The 22,185-nt window shown below is 41.9% G+C and overlaps 2 protein-coding genes across 2 annotated transcripts in view; one reads left to right on the top strand and one right to left on the bottom strand.

Annotated features, from left to right (window-relative positions):
• The window catches only part of LOC137260300 (E3 ubiquitin-protein ligase DCST1-like), a 65,977-nt gene that overhangs the window by 10,713 nt on the left and 33,079 nt on the right, over positions 1-22,185 (top strand). Inside the window, exons 2-4 of the mRNA XM_067797984.1 lie at positions 7,750-7,881; positions 17,387-17,590; positions 18,548-18,687. Coding sequence (XP_067654085.1) covers positions 7,750-7,881; positions 17,387-17,590; positions 18,548-18,687 — 476 coding nt within the window. The remainder of the gene's footprint in view (positions 1-7,749; positions 7,882-17,386; positions 17,591-18,547; positions 18,688-22,185) is intronic.
• On the bottom strand, positions 18,884-22,139 carry LOC137260275 (uncharacterized). The gene is made up of 4 exons (XM_067797966.1): positions 22,123-22,139; positions 20,273-20,389; positions 19,118-19,267; positions 18,884-18,890 (listed from the first exon to the last, which is right to left on the bottom strand). Exons 1-4 carry the CDS (start codon positions 22,137-22,139, stop codon positions 18,884-18,886), a joined length of 291 nt encoding a protein of 96 aa, XP_067654067.1.

The following is a 22,185-nucleotide window of genomic DNA, read 5'->3' as shown; positions in this document are numbered from 1 at the left end:
TCAACACGCACAAGATCTGTTTTGTGGTTAAAGGGAAACCCGCCCCACACCACAACAGAGCCCCTCCAAAATAATCATGCTGTGTAATGGTGCAGGCACTGTGACGTTCCCCAACGCGTCTCCAAACTCGAATTCGACCGTCATTATGGTCAAGGGTGTACCTGCTCTCATCACTAAACATGGTGTTTCTCCATTGACGTACGGTTCTTCCTCCACGGTTCCGTGCAAACTGCAGTCTCAAGCGCTTGTGTTGCTCAGTCATGTTGATTCTAGCCAATGGACTACGACTTTTTAGACCAGCCGATTTAAGACGATTACGCATTGTACGTGAACAAATTCTGACGTTTGTTCTTCGCCTGAATTCCGTATTGATTTTGGAGGAGGATTTGAACCTGTCTCGCAGAGCAATAAGGAGTAGGGTCCGGTCATCCCGTGGGGTGGTTTTCTTTTCCTGTCCCCGACCACGCCTGATTTTGACGTCACCAGTCGCTCTATAGAGATTCCAAAGTCTGGATATCACGCTAACAGACTTGTGAAAAGTTGTTGCAACCTGTGGTAATGAGCTTCCACCATTAACCATACCAGTTGCCTCCCATTTCTGTACCAAAGTTAAGTACTGTCTCGCCGTGTTAACAATGTTTTAAACCGTTGTATTTCACAGTGCACATGCATGTCACGTGTAAATCTAACTGTAGGAGCATGTAGTGCACGTGCATGGAAAGCATTATGGTGAGTTTGAGTGAACTGCTCTTCACGAAAACGATAATACACGATGCTGAAGTTAGTAAAAAGAAATATTGAATTGCCCAAAGAAACATGCGTTCCCTTAAATTTTTCCATGAGTATATATTGTCAACATCATGTTATCAAAACAAGAAACACACATCACATAATTCTATCATGCACATCCTCTTAGGTGGTCAGAATTATCTCTTTTGTTGATACAAATCTCTGTAAATGACTATTTATTTAAGAGCTTCAAGTATTGTTGAAGTTTTGAAGTATTGTTGAAGAAATGAATCAATAAATTCACGTATATAAAATTAAATTCACGTATATAAAACACTGACTTATGGACATATTTTATAAGGGGTAAATATTTTATTTCAAGCTATGTTGACTGATGTTTCTGCAGCAACCAACTAACTAGATACCATGGTGCATTTACGTAAATATACATGAAAATAAAGTATCAGAATTTAAAGCCAAAATGGATGCAGATATAACACTAAATGTTACATTCAACACGGAATTTCTTCAGTTTCATTATTTCATAGGTGCTACGACACCCAAGATTTGCACTGTCGCAGGAAACGCCTTGACAATTTTCCGATTTTTCATGGCGTTTTCCCCGTTATCTTCTAGCTTGTCAACTCGTACTGCACTTGGAAATTGAACAGATGATGCTTTAATAAAACTAATAATCAAAGCAAAACATGTGAAAAAATATTCAAAAGACACGCAAAGCATACAATATAATACTGAAAGTGTAATCTGAAGGATTGGGGAAGGTGTTTACTCTGCTCACACCTCACCGAAATTGTCTAATATGTACAACAATGTTGTATAACACCACTGCCGATGACCGATTTCTTACAAAACGTCAGGTTCATTTTGAAGGGTACACATGGATTTGGCGAGGATTCATCTCTTGATTCAGGGTTCGTTTGCACATAAATAGTGAGTGTGAGTGAGTTTAGTTTTACGCCTCACTCAGCAATATTCCAGCTATATGGCGGCGGTCTGGACCAGGCAATCTAGTGATCAACGGCATGAGCATCTATAATGTGTGTGGAATTCAGTTATGCATTATGTCGCGGATGAACACGACAAATGCGTGATGTAACTGGCTTCTCAATTCCGACCATGGCGAAACGTGATTTTTTAAACACTATGCATCATGGTGGAACTTCGCAGTTCGTATTTTCGAAAGATCCCAACCGATTCTGGGTACATCGGCAACGTTTTAGAGTTATCCTTTGTGATTTCATGTAAACCTGATATCATTGATCATTAATACGCTATTTTGTTTTTAATTAAATACTCCCCAATTTCAGATTTCTAAACACACTGCGAATCGCGATTTCGTATTGAGTCAAAACTGGCGACATTTTCGATGAAGCCTATTTTGAAAGCTTACGCTAAGCACTTCAGCTTTGTCTGAGATGACAAGGGATGATTTCATGAAACACGGATTTTCCAACAAAATGCAAAACTGTGAAATATATTTGTGAGCGTGATATATTTAGAATTATGTTGGACTTCAAAATGAGGGTTGCGTGAAGTTGGGATTCGACAAAGAAGGCCAGTTGTCATCCCTGTTTTGCGACGTTCCCACCGGCGCTATCGCTTCCGTAGAGTCCACTCTGGCTCGGTGATGAATCATGATTTGGAGGATGAACGGTTTGTCCCTGTAGTCGACAGATCCACAGATTCAGTGGGAAGAGTGCAGTGGTGTGGGTTCTGATATCCAGCACACGAATAGTTGATGTATTGGTGGATCAGGAGGATTTGACAGCAAATCGGAACATCAACGAAGTCCTTGCAGTCCCATTATGGACCGACAATGGGAGTTGATCCAGCATGACAAGGCCACTTCCCATACACCACGAATCATGGTCCATTAGTTAAAAGCAATTTCCAGTCCTAATTTTGTGTTTTCGGTCCCACAGTATTTTGTTGCTGATTTTGTTAGTTTAAAATATGTATCTACATTTAGGTCATGAAACAGCTTGATGTCAACTCGGCATCCTCGAGGGTTTTGAATAAAATACTTTAAGACGCACCCTTCACATCGCATGCGTCAGCAGAGGCCCACGTGGAGGAACGATAAGATTCAGGGTAAGTAGCACAAAATGGAGTACTTCCTGTGAAGTCTGTTTACATTAGCTCATCAGCTATAAAATCATCTGCGCAAATAATATGGCACAACGGTAATTCATTTTTGCTGTCCAGCTGGTTCATAATATTTACAACCCAGTACTTTAGAGTAAGTTTAGGAAATATATATGATAAAAAAATCTGATCAAAATACATCTTGGTGTAGAAAAGTCTCCATTCGCTTGAACTTGAACTTGAACCGATGTATTAACATTTGAGTTGGCAACAGTGCCTACTTCTTTGTTTACTGATTAAGGTATCAAGTGAACAGCCACAAACATATACTATGACAAATTGCATGTTCAACTGTCAGAAAGTTTCCTCTTTGACCAAGAAGCATTTATCACTGATGTTTCTGCAAGGCTGTGGGTGGTTTTGACTGAAACATCTCCTATACATGTGGATGTCAACAAAGGTTTATTGATTCCTCAACATGATCTCAGGACAACCCATGAAGGCTGATGTTATCATACAGCAGGTGGTTTCTTTTGCAGAGTCAATTCCCAATGCATTTATAACAGGGATGTGTGATGACACTGATGTGTTCGTGCTGCTGCTACATTTCTACCTGTGTCAACAATACACATGTTAGTTGTGCATGGTGTCGACATCATCCATGAATATGCATGAAAGCCACAGCTGAGAAACATTCTGGTATTATCCCCAAACGCTCAAGTTCTTCCAGCCTGTGACAGTGGCTCGGTGGTGGGGTATTGGAATGTCTGCTGCAGTGAAACTGTTGAAAAGTAATTACCATCATGTTGGAGATTGGTTTGCTTCCACTAAGGAATCATACAATAGTCAGCATTCTATGGAATCGCTGTATCTTTGATGCATGAGCTTCGATTCAATGTATGGAAATCGAAAGTTGGAAGAAGAAATGCTCTCTCCTCTGTGAAGATTACGTTGTGACGAATCACCCAGGAGGCATTTGAACAGAATGCATTGCTCATCAGCAAACCTGCATCTGGAAACAGGCTTTAGATGAAGATCCTCCAACACTAGATCCTCTCAAGACTGGATGTATGGAAGACACTCTCACCACACATTTTCAGACTGTTGAAATGTTGTTGTGAAAACTGTACCTGAGCAAAGTGTGGATGTGCTGTTGCCCTGTACAATGTTCTGTGAATGTGCATGATGTGATGACTGCTATAACCAGCACTCCCTGAGCTGCCTTGCGAGTGCTCCATGAAAGTGACTAACATGTTTTTGCCTATGACTCTCACTCATGAATGCAGGTACAGATTTGGGTAATTATTTGTATGTTGCAAGTTCTTCTTTCTAGCATTGTAAGTAACAATCAGTCAGTGATGGTCATACAAACTACTGACTATGACGTCAGAGTATGACGTGAACTCAAGTAACCAGAAAGAGAAGTATAGACGCCGATGCTGTGTTGGCGACCGCTTTGTGTATAGACGCGCGCATTGTCACCTTATTGCCACGGAAATTACATGAAATATTCTTAAAAGGCACGTGTTCATTAATATCCCCAGACCGGCCGTAATGATTTTGTTTCCGGAGCATAACTCAAAAACGTCATAGTTCAAAGCCCATATGCCCCGGTGTGGTTATTGTTAACATAAAGCTCTCGGTAAATTTGCAAACTATACATCGATATAATGCAAAATCAACTACTTAATTATAGTAGAGTTTTAGCTTGAAACTTCTTGACTAATACATTTATGCTGAAAAAGTGCCAGACGAACAGGTGACTTTTCATGCAATCTTGCCCTTTACATGGAGACGATTATGTACCGTGTCTTTGTCAGCTTCATAATAATGAAAATTATAAAGTCTTTTTGAAAAAGAACACTGAAATCTGCCAAAGTGTTATGAGAAATATAATTGAGTTTCTTCAGGACAAACTATGGATGAGCAACTTTTTTATTCAGGTGAAGCGACGTTTCGACAGTTTCTTGTACTGATGTCAAGCAAGTATGAGGCAGATAAGTCAGGATGGTAGAGAGAAGTGATAATTGACTTTTCTCTCTACATGTAGATGGCACAAAGGAGACTTGCATCCCTGTCAGCAACACATCATCTCGTAGATAGTTTACACTATTTGTTTATCTATTGACATATTTGTGAAACTTTGATACTAAACGCATTTGGCGAAACAATGGCCTCTGACGTCAGATTTTTATCGGGTTACCAAGTATGCCTCAGCTCAGTGTTGTGTCATTGAATATAAGCATCATTACACAGGAATGGAGTTTGTTTCGTTTTTTATCGAAGCTTCGCACATACACCAGGTAAACCACAGAACATAGTTCCTTAGTGAGAACGGCGCAAAGATTAAGTGCCGGTTGTGAAAGGAGGTGTATTATAGAATCTATGTCGAATATATAATAACATGTTTCTTCTTGAGCGTAGAGTAAATATATTAAATGTTCTAACACCTGGATGCTAGAGGCACATGTATGTCCTTCCTCCTCAACACTCACTTTGAAGTGAACAAAAACCAAACAAATTAAAAATTCTTTAATCATCGCAAAGTTACGAGTTAGATAAATATCGGTCTTTCTGACTTCCTTTTTCTTACTTATAGTAAGTATATCTACATACACCATGATAGGCAGGATATTTTTGATTACTTAAATCACACGTTTACGGACAAATGTTTCCAAATCGCCATTGAGTGCTTTCTCATGTAATACGCTGTCACCTTTTCTTATAAATTGGGATACTACCAAAACGTATCAGGTTGTAGCGGGATCTCTGGTTTGGAAAAGTTTTGTTTACCGTGAACAAAACCTCACGAAAATATCGTGTCCACAACAAATTCTCTCCATGTGATATGTACTGCAGTAACCTAGTATTACATGCATGACCTTGTCCTTTGACGTCATAGAACAAAATCCATTTTCCATATTTATTGCGAGTCATTACAATTGTGTGTATGGCACAGGAATCCATTTCATGTAAACCTATGTTCTTCAGTATTTTGTTCGCTCAAAGATGTGCCAGTTTAAACAATCGTCGCACATTGCTTTCATAGCTGCACAATACAAAAGCAGAAAAATACGGGCAGTTAACGCATTGCAAAATTTGGGACATTTATCTGTGTCATTTTTTTCAAACCACCGATGCATAGGTCCATAGTGGCATATCATCAGATAGGACATTTCTGTTTAATTCATAGCCGTATGCAGAACCAGGACCACGCGAGCACAATTCTCACACAATGTTCACTTTTCAAACCTTATGAGAATGTGCGCCAGAATGAAAACTCGGCATCAAGGAGTTAAAGCCCCTAGCAAACGAGAAAATCTGTTTATGCCGGCATATTGGATACTAACGCGAAGCGGTGTCATTTCATGAAAATGAGTTAGTGAGTGAGTAGTTAGTAGTTAGTCAGCGATATTCCAACTATATGGCGGCAGTCTGTAGATAATCGAGTCTGGACCAGACAATCCAGTGCTCAGCAGCATGAACATCGATGAGAACCGGTGACATGCGAGCCTAACCACCCGATCCCGTTAGTCGCCTCTCACGACAAGCATAGTCGACCTATATGGCAAGCATGGGTTGCTTAAGGCCTATTCTACCTCTGACATTCACAGGGCTTTATGAAAATGATTTATGCTGCACTAAATTAACATCTAAGTCTACGTCAAGTGTCCGAATACTTTTTGCACTAATCTGCAGATATGTGGATTCATCAAGGCTAGATCGGTAGTATGTGACATTGCTGATGTAGAACATTTGACTCAGTGGGTTACTTTTACGACGTCGCTGACCCTCGAGGCATCTCCAGACATGCGCATGGCTTGCTAGTTTGTAACCTATTCTACTCTTCATTCCTTCAGGCATGACAGGATTAATATATACTGGAAATACTGGTGTGGACGTGACCAGCTCACTCGGTTAGTTCTCGAGCAAAAAGTCGAAGGTAGCCTCTTGCATGGCTTGCACGAGAAGCTGAAGACATATCCTCGTGTTTTTTCTTTCAATTCACTATTTGCAAGAGTATGTTGTTGCAGGGCACACAGATAAAACGTTTTTACAAGTAGAAACTGCACATTGTTGCAGGTGTCTTGGGTTCGTTGGTTAGTCAGTTAGGCAAGCTCAGTTCAATCAACCTGGTATGTTCGACATACAGAACAACGTCCGTATGGCTGTCTCCAATCACTGGGTGCCTGTATCGTCTTTCATTGCGTGTCGGTTATCTCGTCTACAATTGCATTACGTCTCAGGCGTAACGTGTCCTTCATGTCATCATGTCCACCTGTTCCACTGCATTACGTCTCAGGCGTAACGTGTCCTTCATGTCATCATATCCACCTGTTCCACTGCATGACGTCTCGGGCGTAACGTGTCCGTCATGTCATCATGTCCACCTGTTCCACTGCATGACGTCTCAGGCGTAACGTGTCCGTCATGTCATCATGTCCACCTGTTCCACTGCATGACGTCTCAGGCGTAACGTGTCCTTCATGTCATCATGTCCATCTGTTCCACTGCATGACGTCTCGGGCGTAACGTGTCCTTCATGTCATCATGTCCACCTGTTCCACTGCATTACGTCTCAGGCGTAACGTGTCCGTCATGTCATCATGTCCACCTGTTCCACTGCATTACGTCTCAGGCGTAACGTGTCCGTCATGTCATCATGTCCACCTGTTCCACTGCATGACGTCTCAGGCGTACGTGTCCGTCATGTTTGTGACTTTGCTTGGGATCCGACAGCAGTTGATATTATGTGGGAAGATGGCGATGTGCATTTTGTGACAGGAGTGTCTGTGAGTGTGTGTGGATTCTGAAGGAACACAGGTTCATGTAGCCACGCTTTATGTCGGTAATTGGCTCCTTCATGTGTCTCCACCTCAGAGGAAGAAATTGTGATGTGCATATTCTCCCCAGGTAAATCTGAGCGATGTGGTTCCTGCAGAAGGCTCTTTGGGCTTCTCAAGCTGCTGTTACGTTCGTCACCTGACCAACACCGGACACTGAAAACTGTCATAGCCTTTCCCATCGGAGTTGCCGTGGCTCTTGGTAAGTAACGTCTCACCTGGTACGTTGTGCCACCTTCAGATGCATAATCTTTGGCAAGGTGGGCATCAAGACGCGCTAGGTTAGTAATACTCGGCAGATAGGTAATCACTACACTGATATGTGTAACGCTAGGTTAGTAATACTCGGCAGATAGGTAATCACTACACTGATATGTGTAACGCTAGGTTAGTAATACTCGGCAGATAGGTAATGACTAGACAGATATGTGTAACGCTAGGTTAGTAATACTCGGCAGATAGGTAATGACTAGACAGATATGTGTAACGCTAGGTTAGTAATACTCGGCAGATAGGTAATGACTAGACAGATATGTGTAACGCTAGGTTAGTAATACTCGGCAGATAGGTAATGACTAGACAGATATGTGTAACGCTAGGTTAGTAATACTCGGCAGATAGGTAATGACTAGACAGATATGTGTAACGCTAGGTTAGTAATACTCGGCAGATAGGTAATGACTAGACAGATATGTGTAAAGCTAGGTTAGGTATAACACACCTGGTAAATTATGACTTGCTGGAAGTAAGAAATAAATTGCCTGCTAAATCCTTACTTGCTAAAAGTAAGTAACACCCCACAGGGAGTAAGTAACAACCCACGGGTGGTAAGTAACAACCCACAAGCCACGGGTGGTAAGTAACAACCCACGAGGAGTAAGTAACAACCCACGAGGAGTAAGTAACAACCCACGGGGAGTAAGTAACAACCCACAGGGAGTAAGTAACAACCCACGGAGTGTAAGTAACAACCCACAGGGAGTAAGTAACAACCCACCTGGTAAATCCTGACTTACTGACAATAAGCAATAAGCCACCAGGTCTATAGGTTATAAAGCACATTCGCTCTCAACTCAGTTTCATGCTCAAATCCGTGCTCGTGCTCAAACGGAGGTTGAATACAAGACACATACAGCTTGAGTATGTGCGCAAAGTACTCTTTGTTTAAGACACAAACGGTAATTTGGAACTCTTCCGTCAAGAAAGGTCCGGATGTTGTCGTCTGCCTATTTACAATGACAACGGTGTACCTAAAAAATTATCACCATAGCGATGACTAGTCACTAGCAAGTTCCCCCAACAATCAGTCTGTTGAAAATAATAACATATAGTTCTTAGTTTGTACAGAAATTATGAGAAACGGAACAATCAATTTCGGCGCTCTGTTGTTTATCATCTTAACGTTCTGATTTGAACCTGACTTAGCTATTTAACACTCAGATTACCTGTAGTTGCTGTGGACATTGATATATCAGCTGAATATCTGTCATATGTTGAATGCAGAAAGTGATCTGAAAATTCATGGAGGGCTTGCTTGTCCCGGTTTATTTTATTTGTTTTTTTGTTTTGTTTTTTTCTTCTCCTTTTATATTTTTTCATTTTTTTATATTTTGTTTTTATTTTTGTGCGGTCATTTATATGCTCTTAATAAAGCAAATGAAATTCATCAGACAGTGATCCTTTCAGTCCCATGGCAGGTTGCTTTCACTGTATGCATCAACAGATCATCAAACAACCGTAAATGACAAGACGCATGCAGCTGGTCGTTTCTGTGTAAAGAATATATCTCACATATGGAATATCAGAATATAACATATTCTAGTTATTACCTTTCATATCATGGGTCTTCACTTGTAAACTTTCAGTAGCCAGATCAGTACCACAAGTGACTGAATGGAGGTGAAGAAAAAAAATGTCAACCTGAAGCAAAGAGGAACTCTTAGTTTCACATCTGATGTAAATGATGAGTAACTACTTGGTTATGTATTGGCGATACATGTATATAAGTAGTTAGTACATACATGCTGTCTCCCAGTCTCCCAGTAACGCATGGACACATGCTATATATAAGTAGTTAGTACATACATGCTGTCACCCAGTCTCCCAGTAACGCATGGACACATGCTATATATCAGTAGTTAGTACATACATGCTGTCTCCCAGTCTCCCAGTAACGCATGGACACATGCTATATATAAGTAGTTAGTACATACATGCTGTCTCCCAGTCTCCCAGTAACGCATGGACACATGCTATATATAAGTAGTTAGTACATACATGCTGTCACCCAGTCTCCCAGTAACGCATGGACACATGCTATATATCAGTAGTTAGTACATACATGCTGTCTCCCAGTCTCCCAGTAACGCATGGACACATGCTATATATAAGTAGTTAGTACATACATGCTGTCTCCCAGTCTCCCAGTAACGCATGGACACATGCTATATATAAGTAGTTAGTACATACATGCTGTCTCCCAGTCTCCCAGTAACGCATGGACACATGCTATATATCAGTAGTTAGTACATACATGCTGTCTCCCAGTCTCCCAGTAACGCATGGACACATGCTATATATCAGTAGTTAGTACATACATGCTGTCTCCCAGTCTCCCAGTAACGCATGGACACATGCTATATATAAGTAGTTAGTACATACATGCTGTCACCCAGTCTCCCAGTAACGCATGGACACATGCTATATATAAGTAGTTAGTACATACATGCTGTCTCCCAGTCTCCCAGTAACGCATGGACACATGCTATATATAAGTAGTTAGTACATACATGCTGTCTCCCAGTCTCCCAGTAACGCATGGACACATGCTATATATCAGTAGTTAGTACATACATGCTGTCTCCCAGTCTCCCAGTAACGCATGGACACATGCTATATATCAGTAGTTAGTACATACATGCTGTCACCCAGTCTCCCAGTAACGCATGGACACATGCTATATATAAGTAGTTAGTACATACATGCTGTCACCCAGTCTCCCAGTAACGCATGGACACATGCTATATATCAGTAGTTAGTACATACATGCTGTCTCCCAGTCTCCCAGTAACGCATGGACACATGCTATATATAAGTAGTTAATACATACATGCTGTCTCCCAGTCTCCCAGTAACGCATGGACACATGCTATATATCAGTAGTTAGTACATACATGCTGTCACCCAGTCTCCCAGTAACGCATGGACACATGCTATATATCAGTAGTTAGTACATACATGCTGTCTCCCAGTCTCCCAGTAACGCATGGACACATGCTATATATAAGTAGTTAGTACATACATGCTGTCACCCAGTCTCCCAGTAACGCATGGACACATGCTTATGTAAGGTTTAGGAATTAAATAGTTATTACATTGTCAATCTCTTAATAACACCTGGACAGATGTCAGTGTAAGGATTATGTATTATTTAGATTCAGATATTTTCCGAACGTAAATATGTGCATTAATACGTGAAGTGAAACAACAATTTGTTTATTGTAACTAAACCAAAGATCGATGGTGTGGAAAGGTCAATGGCCTGAACTTGGGAAGAACCTCTAGCACTAGCACTAAGCAGAGCAGATGAAACCAGTGCCCAGCCATTGGAAGGGCAGCTAGGAATTCATGCTCTACACTCTAGCATTGACTCGGATGGTATGGCTGTTTCCATATTTTATATATCAATTATGAGCAACTATTCTGATAATAATGCTGCCTGTGGCGAGACTTGAAACCTGGCACGTATCATTCTGATGACCAAACAAGAAAAAGAAAACTAGTATTGACACCACTATGGACAAATAAGCACAGCCCGAGACAGATGCAGCAAGTATAGGTCTGTTGTACATGTGATCATAGCAAAGACTACAGTAGTTGTGAATTACATCGGCGCCAAATCCATCAGGTCATTAGTCTGTGGCAAAGAATCCAGGATTACAAATTAATCAATCATCATATTCAGAGCTGCACGTGTACATGTATCATGTATCATGTATCATGTATCAATAACACCTTTAGAAATGTTACAATAGCTGCAAAACACATTTCACTTTCCGTTTGCCTTCAGATGACCATGCCTTTGATTACGTAAATGGCACTGCAGCGGAAAGACAACCAACATTTTATGATCTCGTAAAACACGCTAAGCAAGTGTGACGGCCTTCTTCAGTGACGTCATGTTCAACTGTTTAATGACCTCATACACGACGAAATGCAGAAAGAATGGTTGCTTGGCGGAAGTGATATACAGAGGATAATAATAGCATTTTTATTGAACGAGTTAATGATCTATGTCCCGTTTCACAAAACTCTCGTAAGCCTAAGGTCTCGTAACTGTTGTCGTAGCATGAGCGAAAGCGAGTTTGATACTAAATCTTTCACTACGTGCAGGGTGCATTTTTATGGTATGCCAAAGTATATTTCTTTATATAAATATTCAGTTGTTAAATGTATTTCTGAAAATTACATTAGTGATTGCTGTGAAAGAGCTTCAAATTAATTATTATGAAATAATTATCATTGATCTGAAAAACCACGTGTGCCGGTACTTCTGGGACCCGGTCACCCCGAGCAAGCTTGATAAAGCTTACTTATGAATACATTACGTACTAACATGATTGGCAGCGAATCTGATTCTGAGTTGGAAGAAAGTGACAGCAGTGATTGTTCGGGCAGTGAACAAGAACTGATATAAACGGTGAGCAGGATGTATGTAAAAATGAAAGTCTGGTCATCAACCTCGACTCCACAATCACGCAAACAAGCACGTGATATCCTAGTATCAATTCTGTCCATGTCGCACAGCACGTGGATTCCCACAAACCTTACCTTTCCTTACCTTTCCTTACCTTTCCTTACCTTTCCTTACCTTTCCTTACCTTTCCAAAGAGATAGTCCATGATACAAATGGAATACAGAGAAGCGATTTTTCCAAGTCAGGAATAGAAACCGGAGAGACACAGACGTGATGGAAATCCGTGCTTTTATTGGAAAGCTTCTCACAATGGGCATCGTGAAGCCGATCATGCTCGATACTGATGGTCTCTGGAGGAAGACTTGTGACATCGTGAAGCCGATCATGCTCGATACTGACGGTCTGGAAGAAGACTTGTGACATCGTGAAGCCGATCATGCTCGATACTGACGGTCTGGAAGAAGACTTGTGACATCGTGAAGCCGATCATGCGCGATACCGATGGTCTCTGGAGGAAGACTTGTGACATTGTGAAGCCGATCATGCGCGATACTGATGGTCTCTGGAGGACGACTTTTGTGATTCGTATCAGTTTCGTTATTTCGGTTGATATTCAGACAAAGACAAGCAGGTAAAGTTGGGCAGACAAATAACTCTGGAATTGTGTAGCCCTTGCTTTCGGACAAACAGAAATGCTACAACTGACAGATAGTTCACTGATCACAACAGAGTTAATGTCAAATGGGATAACCGATGTGGGCACTATCAAACAAAAAAGACTGAAAGACCTGTGTACAGTATACCGTGTTTGGATTCAGTGCAAGGGCATCGATTGTTCCTTATCGGTGCAAAGGGATTTGTCTTCTTAGCATGATGCATTCTATCAAAAATGTCGATAACACTGCAAATCTACAACTCAATTAAAGGTGGCGTCAACTCACTGGACCAACAGGTTCATCAGTACACCACCAAGAGGAAAGCAAGACGCTGGCCACTTGTCATCGTGTACAATATGTTTGATTGGACAAACATAACAGCTGTTTCAGCAAATATGTCTACCAGTGATGTCTTTTCTCCATGACAACACTCCCGATTTTCTCTGGGTAAACAAGAGTTGTCCCGGGCTTGCCAAGTTTTCCACCATCCTGAAGAAGAAAAAGAAGGGCATCAGAGTTAGAGTACTAACAGATTTGTCATGTTTACACGGTTAACCAGTTGGCTTTTTTGTACTTAAAATAATTTGTCCGTACATGGTTTTGTAAATGCTCTATAATGAAGGAGAATGTGCACTAAGCTATCAGGAGCAATAAGGCTGCAGTAAAATAGGAGAAAATATCATGATTTTGAGATTTGTGACAAAGGTTGGAAAATAAACTCGCACCAAGTTGTTTCAACAAATATTGAAGAAATACAGTTCGTTCTACCACCATGTATAGTGTAATAAGGCACACTTTCGCCCTGAACTATCATAGTGACAGCACGAGGACGCTTGCGTCCCAGTGCTTTAACGATGTAATAGTTCAGGGCGAAAGTGTGCTTTAGTGCTCTATACGTGGTGGTAGAACGAACTGTAATTCTTTTCTAAGATGCCATATTTAATAATTTCTAAGCCAAAGTTCGATTAATCTACTGCTACACACATATTAGATGATTCTGCGCACTAAACGCATTTGTGACAACAGAGGCGGTACAACGAATTGGGCGAGTACACTTGGCTGCTACAGGTAGCTTGACGATTATGCACTTGCAATACATGCTAACCGTGACATGAAATCAACACCGCTACTGATTAACACCTGTCTCGCTACTGCTTTACACCTGTCTCAATACTGTTAAACAGGTTTCAGTTGTAGTAAAAAATGTCCAAGTTAAGAAAACATGGGCAAATTGTTCATTCTCAGGCAAATGAGATAGCATACAATGGTATAATATATACGGACAAAAATTGTGCAACCAAAGCAGATTCTCTTTTTCAAAGTAGCCTTGCTACTGGACTCTCAACGGCAACTTTAAAGCGCATTAAGGCAGGAGGTGGTAGGAGTGCGAGTGGACCTAGATTTATCAGTCCCACCAAGTTGCGCAAACCCAAAACTTGCAGTTACAAACTTGATGATTTCGACCGGTGTGCAGTCCGTCAATTTGTACAAAGTTTATATGGCGTAAAAAAACAACTACCCACTCTGGATACGATGTATGACATGGCAATTCGTTGGGATTGTTCATGTTCCCAAATCGAGTGTGCTATAACAATGCATGCGTGAAACGCACGGGGAAAATGAACTTCTCGATATTTATCAGACAACCTGTCTCCCTCTTGTTTCAAGTGGATCGTTCTGTGGGGCGTTCCCAAGTATGCAAATTGGGGTCATTTGTCAGGTCGTGGATCATCTTATATGTGTTTACCAGTATGGCAGAAAACAAACGACGGTGTCTGTGGAATAAATTAAGAATCCTCGCACAGGGCTAACGGACGCGCTGTTCTTTTGACGTGTAAGCTCCCTACGTTAAGACAAACGTTACTAGAAACACAAACGATGAACAGTTTGGTGACGGCTTATGTCCGCGTTAAATATCTTCTCCAGATCATTTTAATTACATCTGTGATTCTCCTAAACCATACAAGGCAATATGACCGTCTCATTTCTACTACCAACGAAAGTTTATATCCGTACATTCAGCTGAAGCTGACTACGATTGCATTGTGGGAATGTAAACATTGCCAACATGACCGTGTCTCTGTAAAGTTTTGAGTCGAACTATGAGGCATTTTATCCTTCGGAAAACATATGCGTAATGTTTCCACCAGTGATGTTAGCTGTGTGATGCAACTGCAAACCAAGAAACGGGATGCGACGAAGCAGTTTACTGTAGGAGGCTGTACGAGGCGATGGCAAACTGACATCCATCGTGACGTCGGCTACATTGTGACGTAATGCAAAAAGGCTCAATTACGAGGGGGCCGACTGGAATGGCGCATTGACGTCAACACATTGTGACGTAATGCAAAAAGTGCACGTTATCGTCCGATAAAGTATTGTCGGCGACTTAGATCTTTCACCGAGGCATCTTAGAATTTAAAATCTTACCCTTTATCCCTCAAACGTCGCTTGAAATTCTGCAATGTGAATACAGGTGAAAACGCTTGATTGTGAAATAAACAACTGACTTAAATTCTCAAAGCAAGAACATTGAAATTATTCTTTACTTGCGATACCATTTGGTCCCTTTAACATTTTACAGCTGTAGAATACTACATTACCAAAATGACTCGTTGTACTGCGAAGGATTTACCACAGCGACTAATTTACATATCCTTACACAATTTGTTAATGTATACACAGTCATCAGTCTATTTTAATTCAGAGGAACATTCTTACACAATATCAGTTTTATCCATGAAGATTTTAGGCATGACAACAATTTCTGAAGAGAAAAGCTACTAACAAAATCATTAACTGAGGTATAATCGTTATGAGGCAATTGTAACATAAATATAGACTGAAAAACATCATCAGCTCTATCATTCCGACCTGTAACCAACGGTACATAATTATCAGTAACATTTGGTGTTGGACACTCTAGCAAAAGTGTCCGGAAGAACCAACGGAATGGTTAGCCTGGGTCCCCGAGCAGAAAACCATTATGCTGTCCTGTTGATGGCGAAATGTTGATGCTGTCTCTAACCGCCAGATGTAAAGCACCAATCGCCAAAACCGACGACAGAGGAGAAGTTGCACTAGTTGTGAACAGTGAACACTTCGGCCTGTGTCTCCTCGTAAATTCAGGAGACCGAGCAAATCTAAATCGGAATCTTCATCGGATTCTAAATCTTCGAGCGGGTACGAAAGATCTCGGAACACTCCCGGAGCTTTCCGCCGAATCTGTCGCGGGTGAGCTGCCATTATTGATATCGAACTCAGCGGTGACCATGGTCCACAGATAAATCGAGATGACAGGTAGTTCATGGTCAAGTTGACCACGGAAACATACTCTGACTCTCTAATGAACCTATGTTTACTGAGTTTTGCGTTGAGCACGAAATCGGATTTGAGCATGGTATTGTACTCAGGACAAATGTTTAACCAATCAGTGCTGGGAATAATTGACAACCCTTCTGCCTCATCATGACTCGCTCTTTGGGAGTAGATAACACACCCGGTAAATAACGACACAACGAAAATGCGTGTGTCAGTGTTAGATCAAACAAATAATATCTGCCTGTTCTTGTGGGTATGGTCTTAAATATACAAGGCGTCATTAATACAGGGTCAAATGATATATAGCAAATGTAAATGACATTTTTTTCAGAAGGCAATAGAACCAAGAATGTCAGCACTATGTTTGATGTGATGACAAACGTGACACGTTGTGGCATACAGACAAAACGCTCAAACAGCTCTATCAAACATCAGGATCAAACCTTAACCAGTTGTATAGACCCAAACCCCCAAATGAAAAGTAAGCTTTCGATCATTCAGTATATCTTGTGTAGCCTCCTCGTGCGTCCAAGACACAGGGGCACACTTGTTCTCATACACTTTGACAAGTTAACATGAAAGCTTGAATAGTCTTTGCAATACGAGTGCCACAGGTTGAGGTGCCATCCTTATTTCACAGTGATTCACAAACACATGTTCTCTCATCGTATCGCATAATGACAATCACTGGACTGTTTGCTCCAGAATCCATTTGTTTACAAAGGACATACAGTTTTAATACTGCTGATGCAAATATATGCTTATGATACAGTCATAATTGCTCAATCGACAGTGCTTTATCACACCTATCCCATGGTTCTGGAAGGGTTTTGTCGCTTCTATTTATGTTCCCTCTCCCTCATTCGGCATAATTTTCTCTCGCATTAAAGGACACTTTTGCACGAAAATTAACCTTTGTTGTCATTTCTTATTTAAAACACTTACTCCTTTTGTTTTTTTTCTTTTTGTGCACTTTTTCATCATTTCTTTTACAGTTTCCCTATGGTACTGCGTATGCACCTTTCATTTTACAGCCCTCCACTTAATTGTGATCAATTCCATCAAGTTGCCTCTGACAACGCGACAGGCAGTGGGCGGGGTTCTGGGCCTGGCAGTTGCCCTGGGGTTTGGTCTCAGCACGTCCGTACGGTGCATCGTCCTGCTCGTGGTACCCACCTTCTTTGGCAAGAGCGGCCGCTCTCACATTGTTACGTTTGCCATTGTGTATTTGATCTCAGGTAAGACCACACGTCAGTTATACATAACCTCTCGTAGCTGGTGATTTAAATCACCACTATAAATCCACATGTATGATAAAGACTTGTGGATAAAGTGACTCAACTTTGAAAAATGATACAAGTTCAATGACATTTGATGCTAAACTATTCAAGAATGATAATACTACAAGGTCATGGTAATTGATCATGGTATCTGAGGTGTTTGTTTGTTGTAGGAAATGTACAAATGATTGCAAGCTGTTAGACCCTAGGGTAATTCATTAACAGAATAAAATACATAAAAAGGAATTAGTTGATGATGATCTATGCTCTTTTTGTAAAACTGATTCTGAAAATATTCTCATATCTTTTATGAATATCAGAGTGTTTTCAGCTTCTGGCAGAAAGTAGAGAATTTCATTGATAACTATTTCCACAAGGATCTGAAATTAACAAAATACTGTGCAATTTAAGGGTTAGGCCCAAACACCCATATAGTTAATCGTGTCACTCATAGGCCACAGATGTAGCTACACATCAAGTCGTAAACACTTTACCGTATCATCTGACAGATTTATCTCAACAATAAAGGACAATTCATAACAAGAACAAAATGACAGAAGCAACGAAACAACTACTACGGGAAAAAGGGAAACAATTGCTTGAATTATCAGTTGAAGCTCTCATAAAATGATCAGTCACTGTTGGCCATCATGGTCATTTTAGTTTGCAGAGAGAATGTACCGATGGATTTCACTTTAAACAAGAAAGTTAAATCAAATAAAGTGATAACAGATATATTATAATATCATCTTATTTGTGGCGTGTTAATAGATATGGGATATTGTCCTAATAATGGCGCGTGTGGGTACGTTATGATATCATCATAGTCATGGGATGTTTACGGGTATGGTCCTGTTATTCTGTGTTTACATTTATGCAGACGAGTATACGAGTGCGCTGGATGTTGTGTTTTAGGGCCTGTCCAAAACATGCTGAGCAACGCGGGTGAAATGACAAACTCCCTGACCTGCGTCACTGAGCTGCTCGCCAACCATACTGCTCAGAAATGGTTGTTCCGGATGAAGCCAGTTCAAGACGCCATGTCACAGATACAGGTGTGAATATAGATGAATAGAAATGAATTTCTTGGACCTGGTTTTTATACATGCGAGAATACCACGTCATGATACAGGAAGATACTGATACAGGTTGTGATACAGGTGAGATCATGACAAAACGATTGAGGTACACATGACACAGAAGAAATTTACACAGGAGAACAGGATGCCACGATTCAGATAGAGATGGGATTCATGCTCTGTTAAACAGAGCAATCCTACCGTTGCGACAGAGATTGTAGTAGTGCACGAAATGTGATTATTTGAAACCATCGATAGCTTTGTGCAACTGACCATGGACTGCCACGATACGAATGTAATCAGGTTCCCATGACAACTGTGGACCAACTGATTCAGACACAGGTGTGAAGTATGGAGGCTATGGTTCAGATATCGGTGTGAAGTAGGGAGGCTATGGTTCAGATACCGGTGTGAAGTAGGGAGGCTATGGTTCAGATACCGGTGTGTAGTATGGAGGTTATGGTTCAGATACCGGTGTGAAGTAGGGAGGCTATGGTTCAGATACCGGTGTGTAGTAGGGAGGCTATGGTTCAGATACTGGTGTGAAGTAGGGAGGCTATGGTTCAGATACCGGTGTGAAGTATGGAGGCTATGGTTCAGATACCGGTGTTAAGTAGGGAGGCTATGGTTCAGATACCGGTGTGAAGTAGGGAGGCTATGGTTCAGATACCGGTGTGAAGTATGGAGGCTATGGTTCAGATACCGGTGTGAAGTAGGGAGGTTATGGTTCAGATACCGGTGTGAAGTAGGGAGGCTATGGTTCAGATACCGGTGTGAAGTAGGGAGGCTATGGTTCAGATACCAGTGTGTAGTAGGGAGGCTATGGTTCAGATACCGGTGTGAAGTAGGGAGGCTATTGTTCAGATACCGGTGTGAAGTATGGAGGCTATGGTTCAGATACCGGTGTGAAGTAGGGAGGCTATGGTTCAGATACCGGTGTGAAGTAGGGAGGCTATGGTTCAGATACCGGTGTGAAGTATGGAGGTTATGGTTCAGACACAGGTGTGAAGTAGGGAGGCTATGGTTCAGATACTGGTGTGAAGTATGGCGGCTATAGTTCAGATACCGGTGTGAAGTATGGAGGCTATGGTTCAGATACCAGTGTCAAGTATGGAGGCTATGGTTCAGATACCGGTGTGTAGTAGGGAGGCTATGGTTCAGATACCGGTGTTAAGTAGGGAGGCTATGGTTCTGATACCGGTGTGAAGTATGGAGGCTATGGTTCAGATACCGGTGTGAAGTAGGGAGGTTATGGTTCAGATACCGGTGTGAAGTAGGGAGGCTATGGTTCAGATACCGGTGTTAAGTAGGGAGGCTATGGTTCTGATACCGGTGTGAAGTATGGAGGCTATGGTTCAGATACCGGTGTGTAGTAGGGAGGCTATGGTTCAGATACCGGTGTGTAGTAGGGAGGCTATGGTTCAGATACCGGTGTTAAGTAGGGAGGCTATGGTTCTGATACCGGTGTGAAGTATGGAGGCTATGGTTCAGATACCGGTGTGAAGTATGGAGGCTATGGTTCAGATACCGGTGTGAAGTATGGACGCTATGGTTCAGATACCGGTGTGTAGTAGGGAGGCTATGGTTCAGATACCGGTGTGAAGTATGGAGGCTATGGTTCAGATACCGGTGTGAAGTATGGAGGCTATTGTTCAGATACCGGTGTGAAGTAGGGAGGCTATGGTTCAGATACCGGTGTGAAGTATGGAGGCTATGGTTCAGATACCGGTGTGAAGTAGGGAGGCTATGGTTCAGATACCGGTGTTAAGTAGGGAGGCTATGGTTCAGATACCGGTGTGAAGTATGGAGGCTATGGTTCAGATACCGGTGTGTAGTAGGGAGGCTATGGTTCAGATACCGGTGTGTAGTAGGGAGGCTATGGTTCAGATACCGGTGTTAAGTAGGGAGGCTATGGTTCAGATACCGGTGTGTAGTAGGGAGGCTATGGTTCTGATACCGGTGTGTAGTAGGGAGGCTATGGTTCTGATACCGGTGTGAAGTATGGAGGCTATGGTTCAGATACCGGTGTGTAGTAGGGAGGCTATGGTTCAGATACCGGTGTGTAGTAGGGAGGCTATGGTTCAGATACCGGTGTTAAGTAGGGAGGCTATGGTTCAGATACCGGTGTGTAGTAGGGAGGCTATGGTTCTGATACCGGTGTGTAGTAGGGAGGCTATGGTTCTGATACTGGTGTGAAGTATGGAGGCTATGGTTCAGATACCGGTGTGTAGTAGGGAGGCTATGGTTCAGATACCGGTGTGAAGTATGGAGGCTATTGTTCAGATACCGGTGTGAAGTAGGGAGGCTATGGTTCAGATACCGGTGTGAAGTATGGAGGCTATGGTTCAGATACCGGTGTTAAGTAGGGAGGCTATGGTTCAGATACCGGTGTTAAGTAGGGAGGCTATGGTTCTGATACCGGTGTGAAGTATGGAGGCTATGGTTCAGATACCGGTGTGAAGTAGGGAGGCTATGGTTCAGATACCGGTGTGAAGTAGGGAGGCTATGGTTCAGATACCGGTGTGAAGTAGGGAGGCTATGGTTCAGATACCGGTGTGTAGTAGGGAGGCTATGGTTCAGATACCGGTGTGAAGTAGGGAGGCTATGGTTCAGATACCGGTGTGAAGTAGGGAGGCTATGGTTCAGATACCGGTGTGTAGTAGGGAGGCTATGGTTCAGATACCGGTGTGTAGTATGGAGGTTGTGGTTCAGATACCGGTGTGTAGTAGGGAGGCTATGGTTCAGATACCGGTGTGAAGTAGGGAGGTTATGGTTCAGATACCGGTGTGTAGTATGGAGGCTATGGTTCAGATACCGGTGTGAAGTATGGAGGCTATGGTTCAGATACCGGTGTGAAGTAGGGAGGCTATGGTTCAGATACCGGTGTGAAGTAGGGAGCTATGTTTCACATACCGGTGTGAAGTAGGGAGGCTATGGTTCAGATACCGGTGTGAAGTAGGGAGCTATGTTTCACATACCGGTGTGAAGTAGGGAGGCTATGGTTCAGATACCGGTGTGAAGTAGGGAGCTATGTTTCACATACCGGTGTGAAGTATGGAGGCTGTGGTTCAGATACCGGTGTGAAGTATGGAGGCTATTGTTCTGATGTGTACATGAAATCAAGTGAAAACAAAAGCGAACTCTGAAGTCCGAAACTGCATGACTGAATTGTAAACAAAATCAAATATCAGATTGTATACCGTGCGTAACTTAGTGGTATTTTCGTTTTCTATGACCTGTGAACGAAGCACATAGCATATTTACTGTGGCTACACCACCTATATATATGGACTACTTCAGTTGATGAGATACATGTGTTTTATAACGAAACACCCTCAACATAATGCCCTTGTATGCTGTAGTTAATTACGTAGCAGTTGTTCCTTGTTCTACCAAACACCTCTTTCTTACAAATTTCTGGCTAACATTTTTCATTACAACTTTGAAAGCAGCATGCCCACTGATTCCATAAAT

This window comes from Haliotis asinina, chromosome 13, assembly GCF_037392515.1.
Source record: "Haliotis asinina isolate JCU_RB_2024 chromosome 13, JCU_Hal_asi_v2, whole genome shotgun sequence".
NCBI classification, from domain to species: Eukaryota; Metazoa; Mollusca; class Gastropoda; order Lepetellida; family Haliotidae; genus Haliotis; species Haliotis asinina.
Note: the sequence above shows the minus strand (reverse complement) of the source record. Positions and strands in the feature narration are given on the sequence as shown.

Coding starts and splice junctions, on each gene's coding strand:
- LOC137260275 (XM_067797966.1), bottom strand. Junction 19,268..20,272: donor AGCCTCCCTACTACACACCG/GTATCTGAACCA, acceptor TCTGAACCATAG/CCTCCCTACTTCACACCAGT.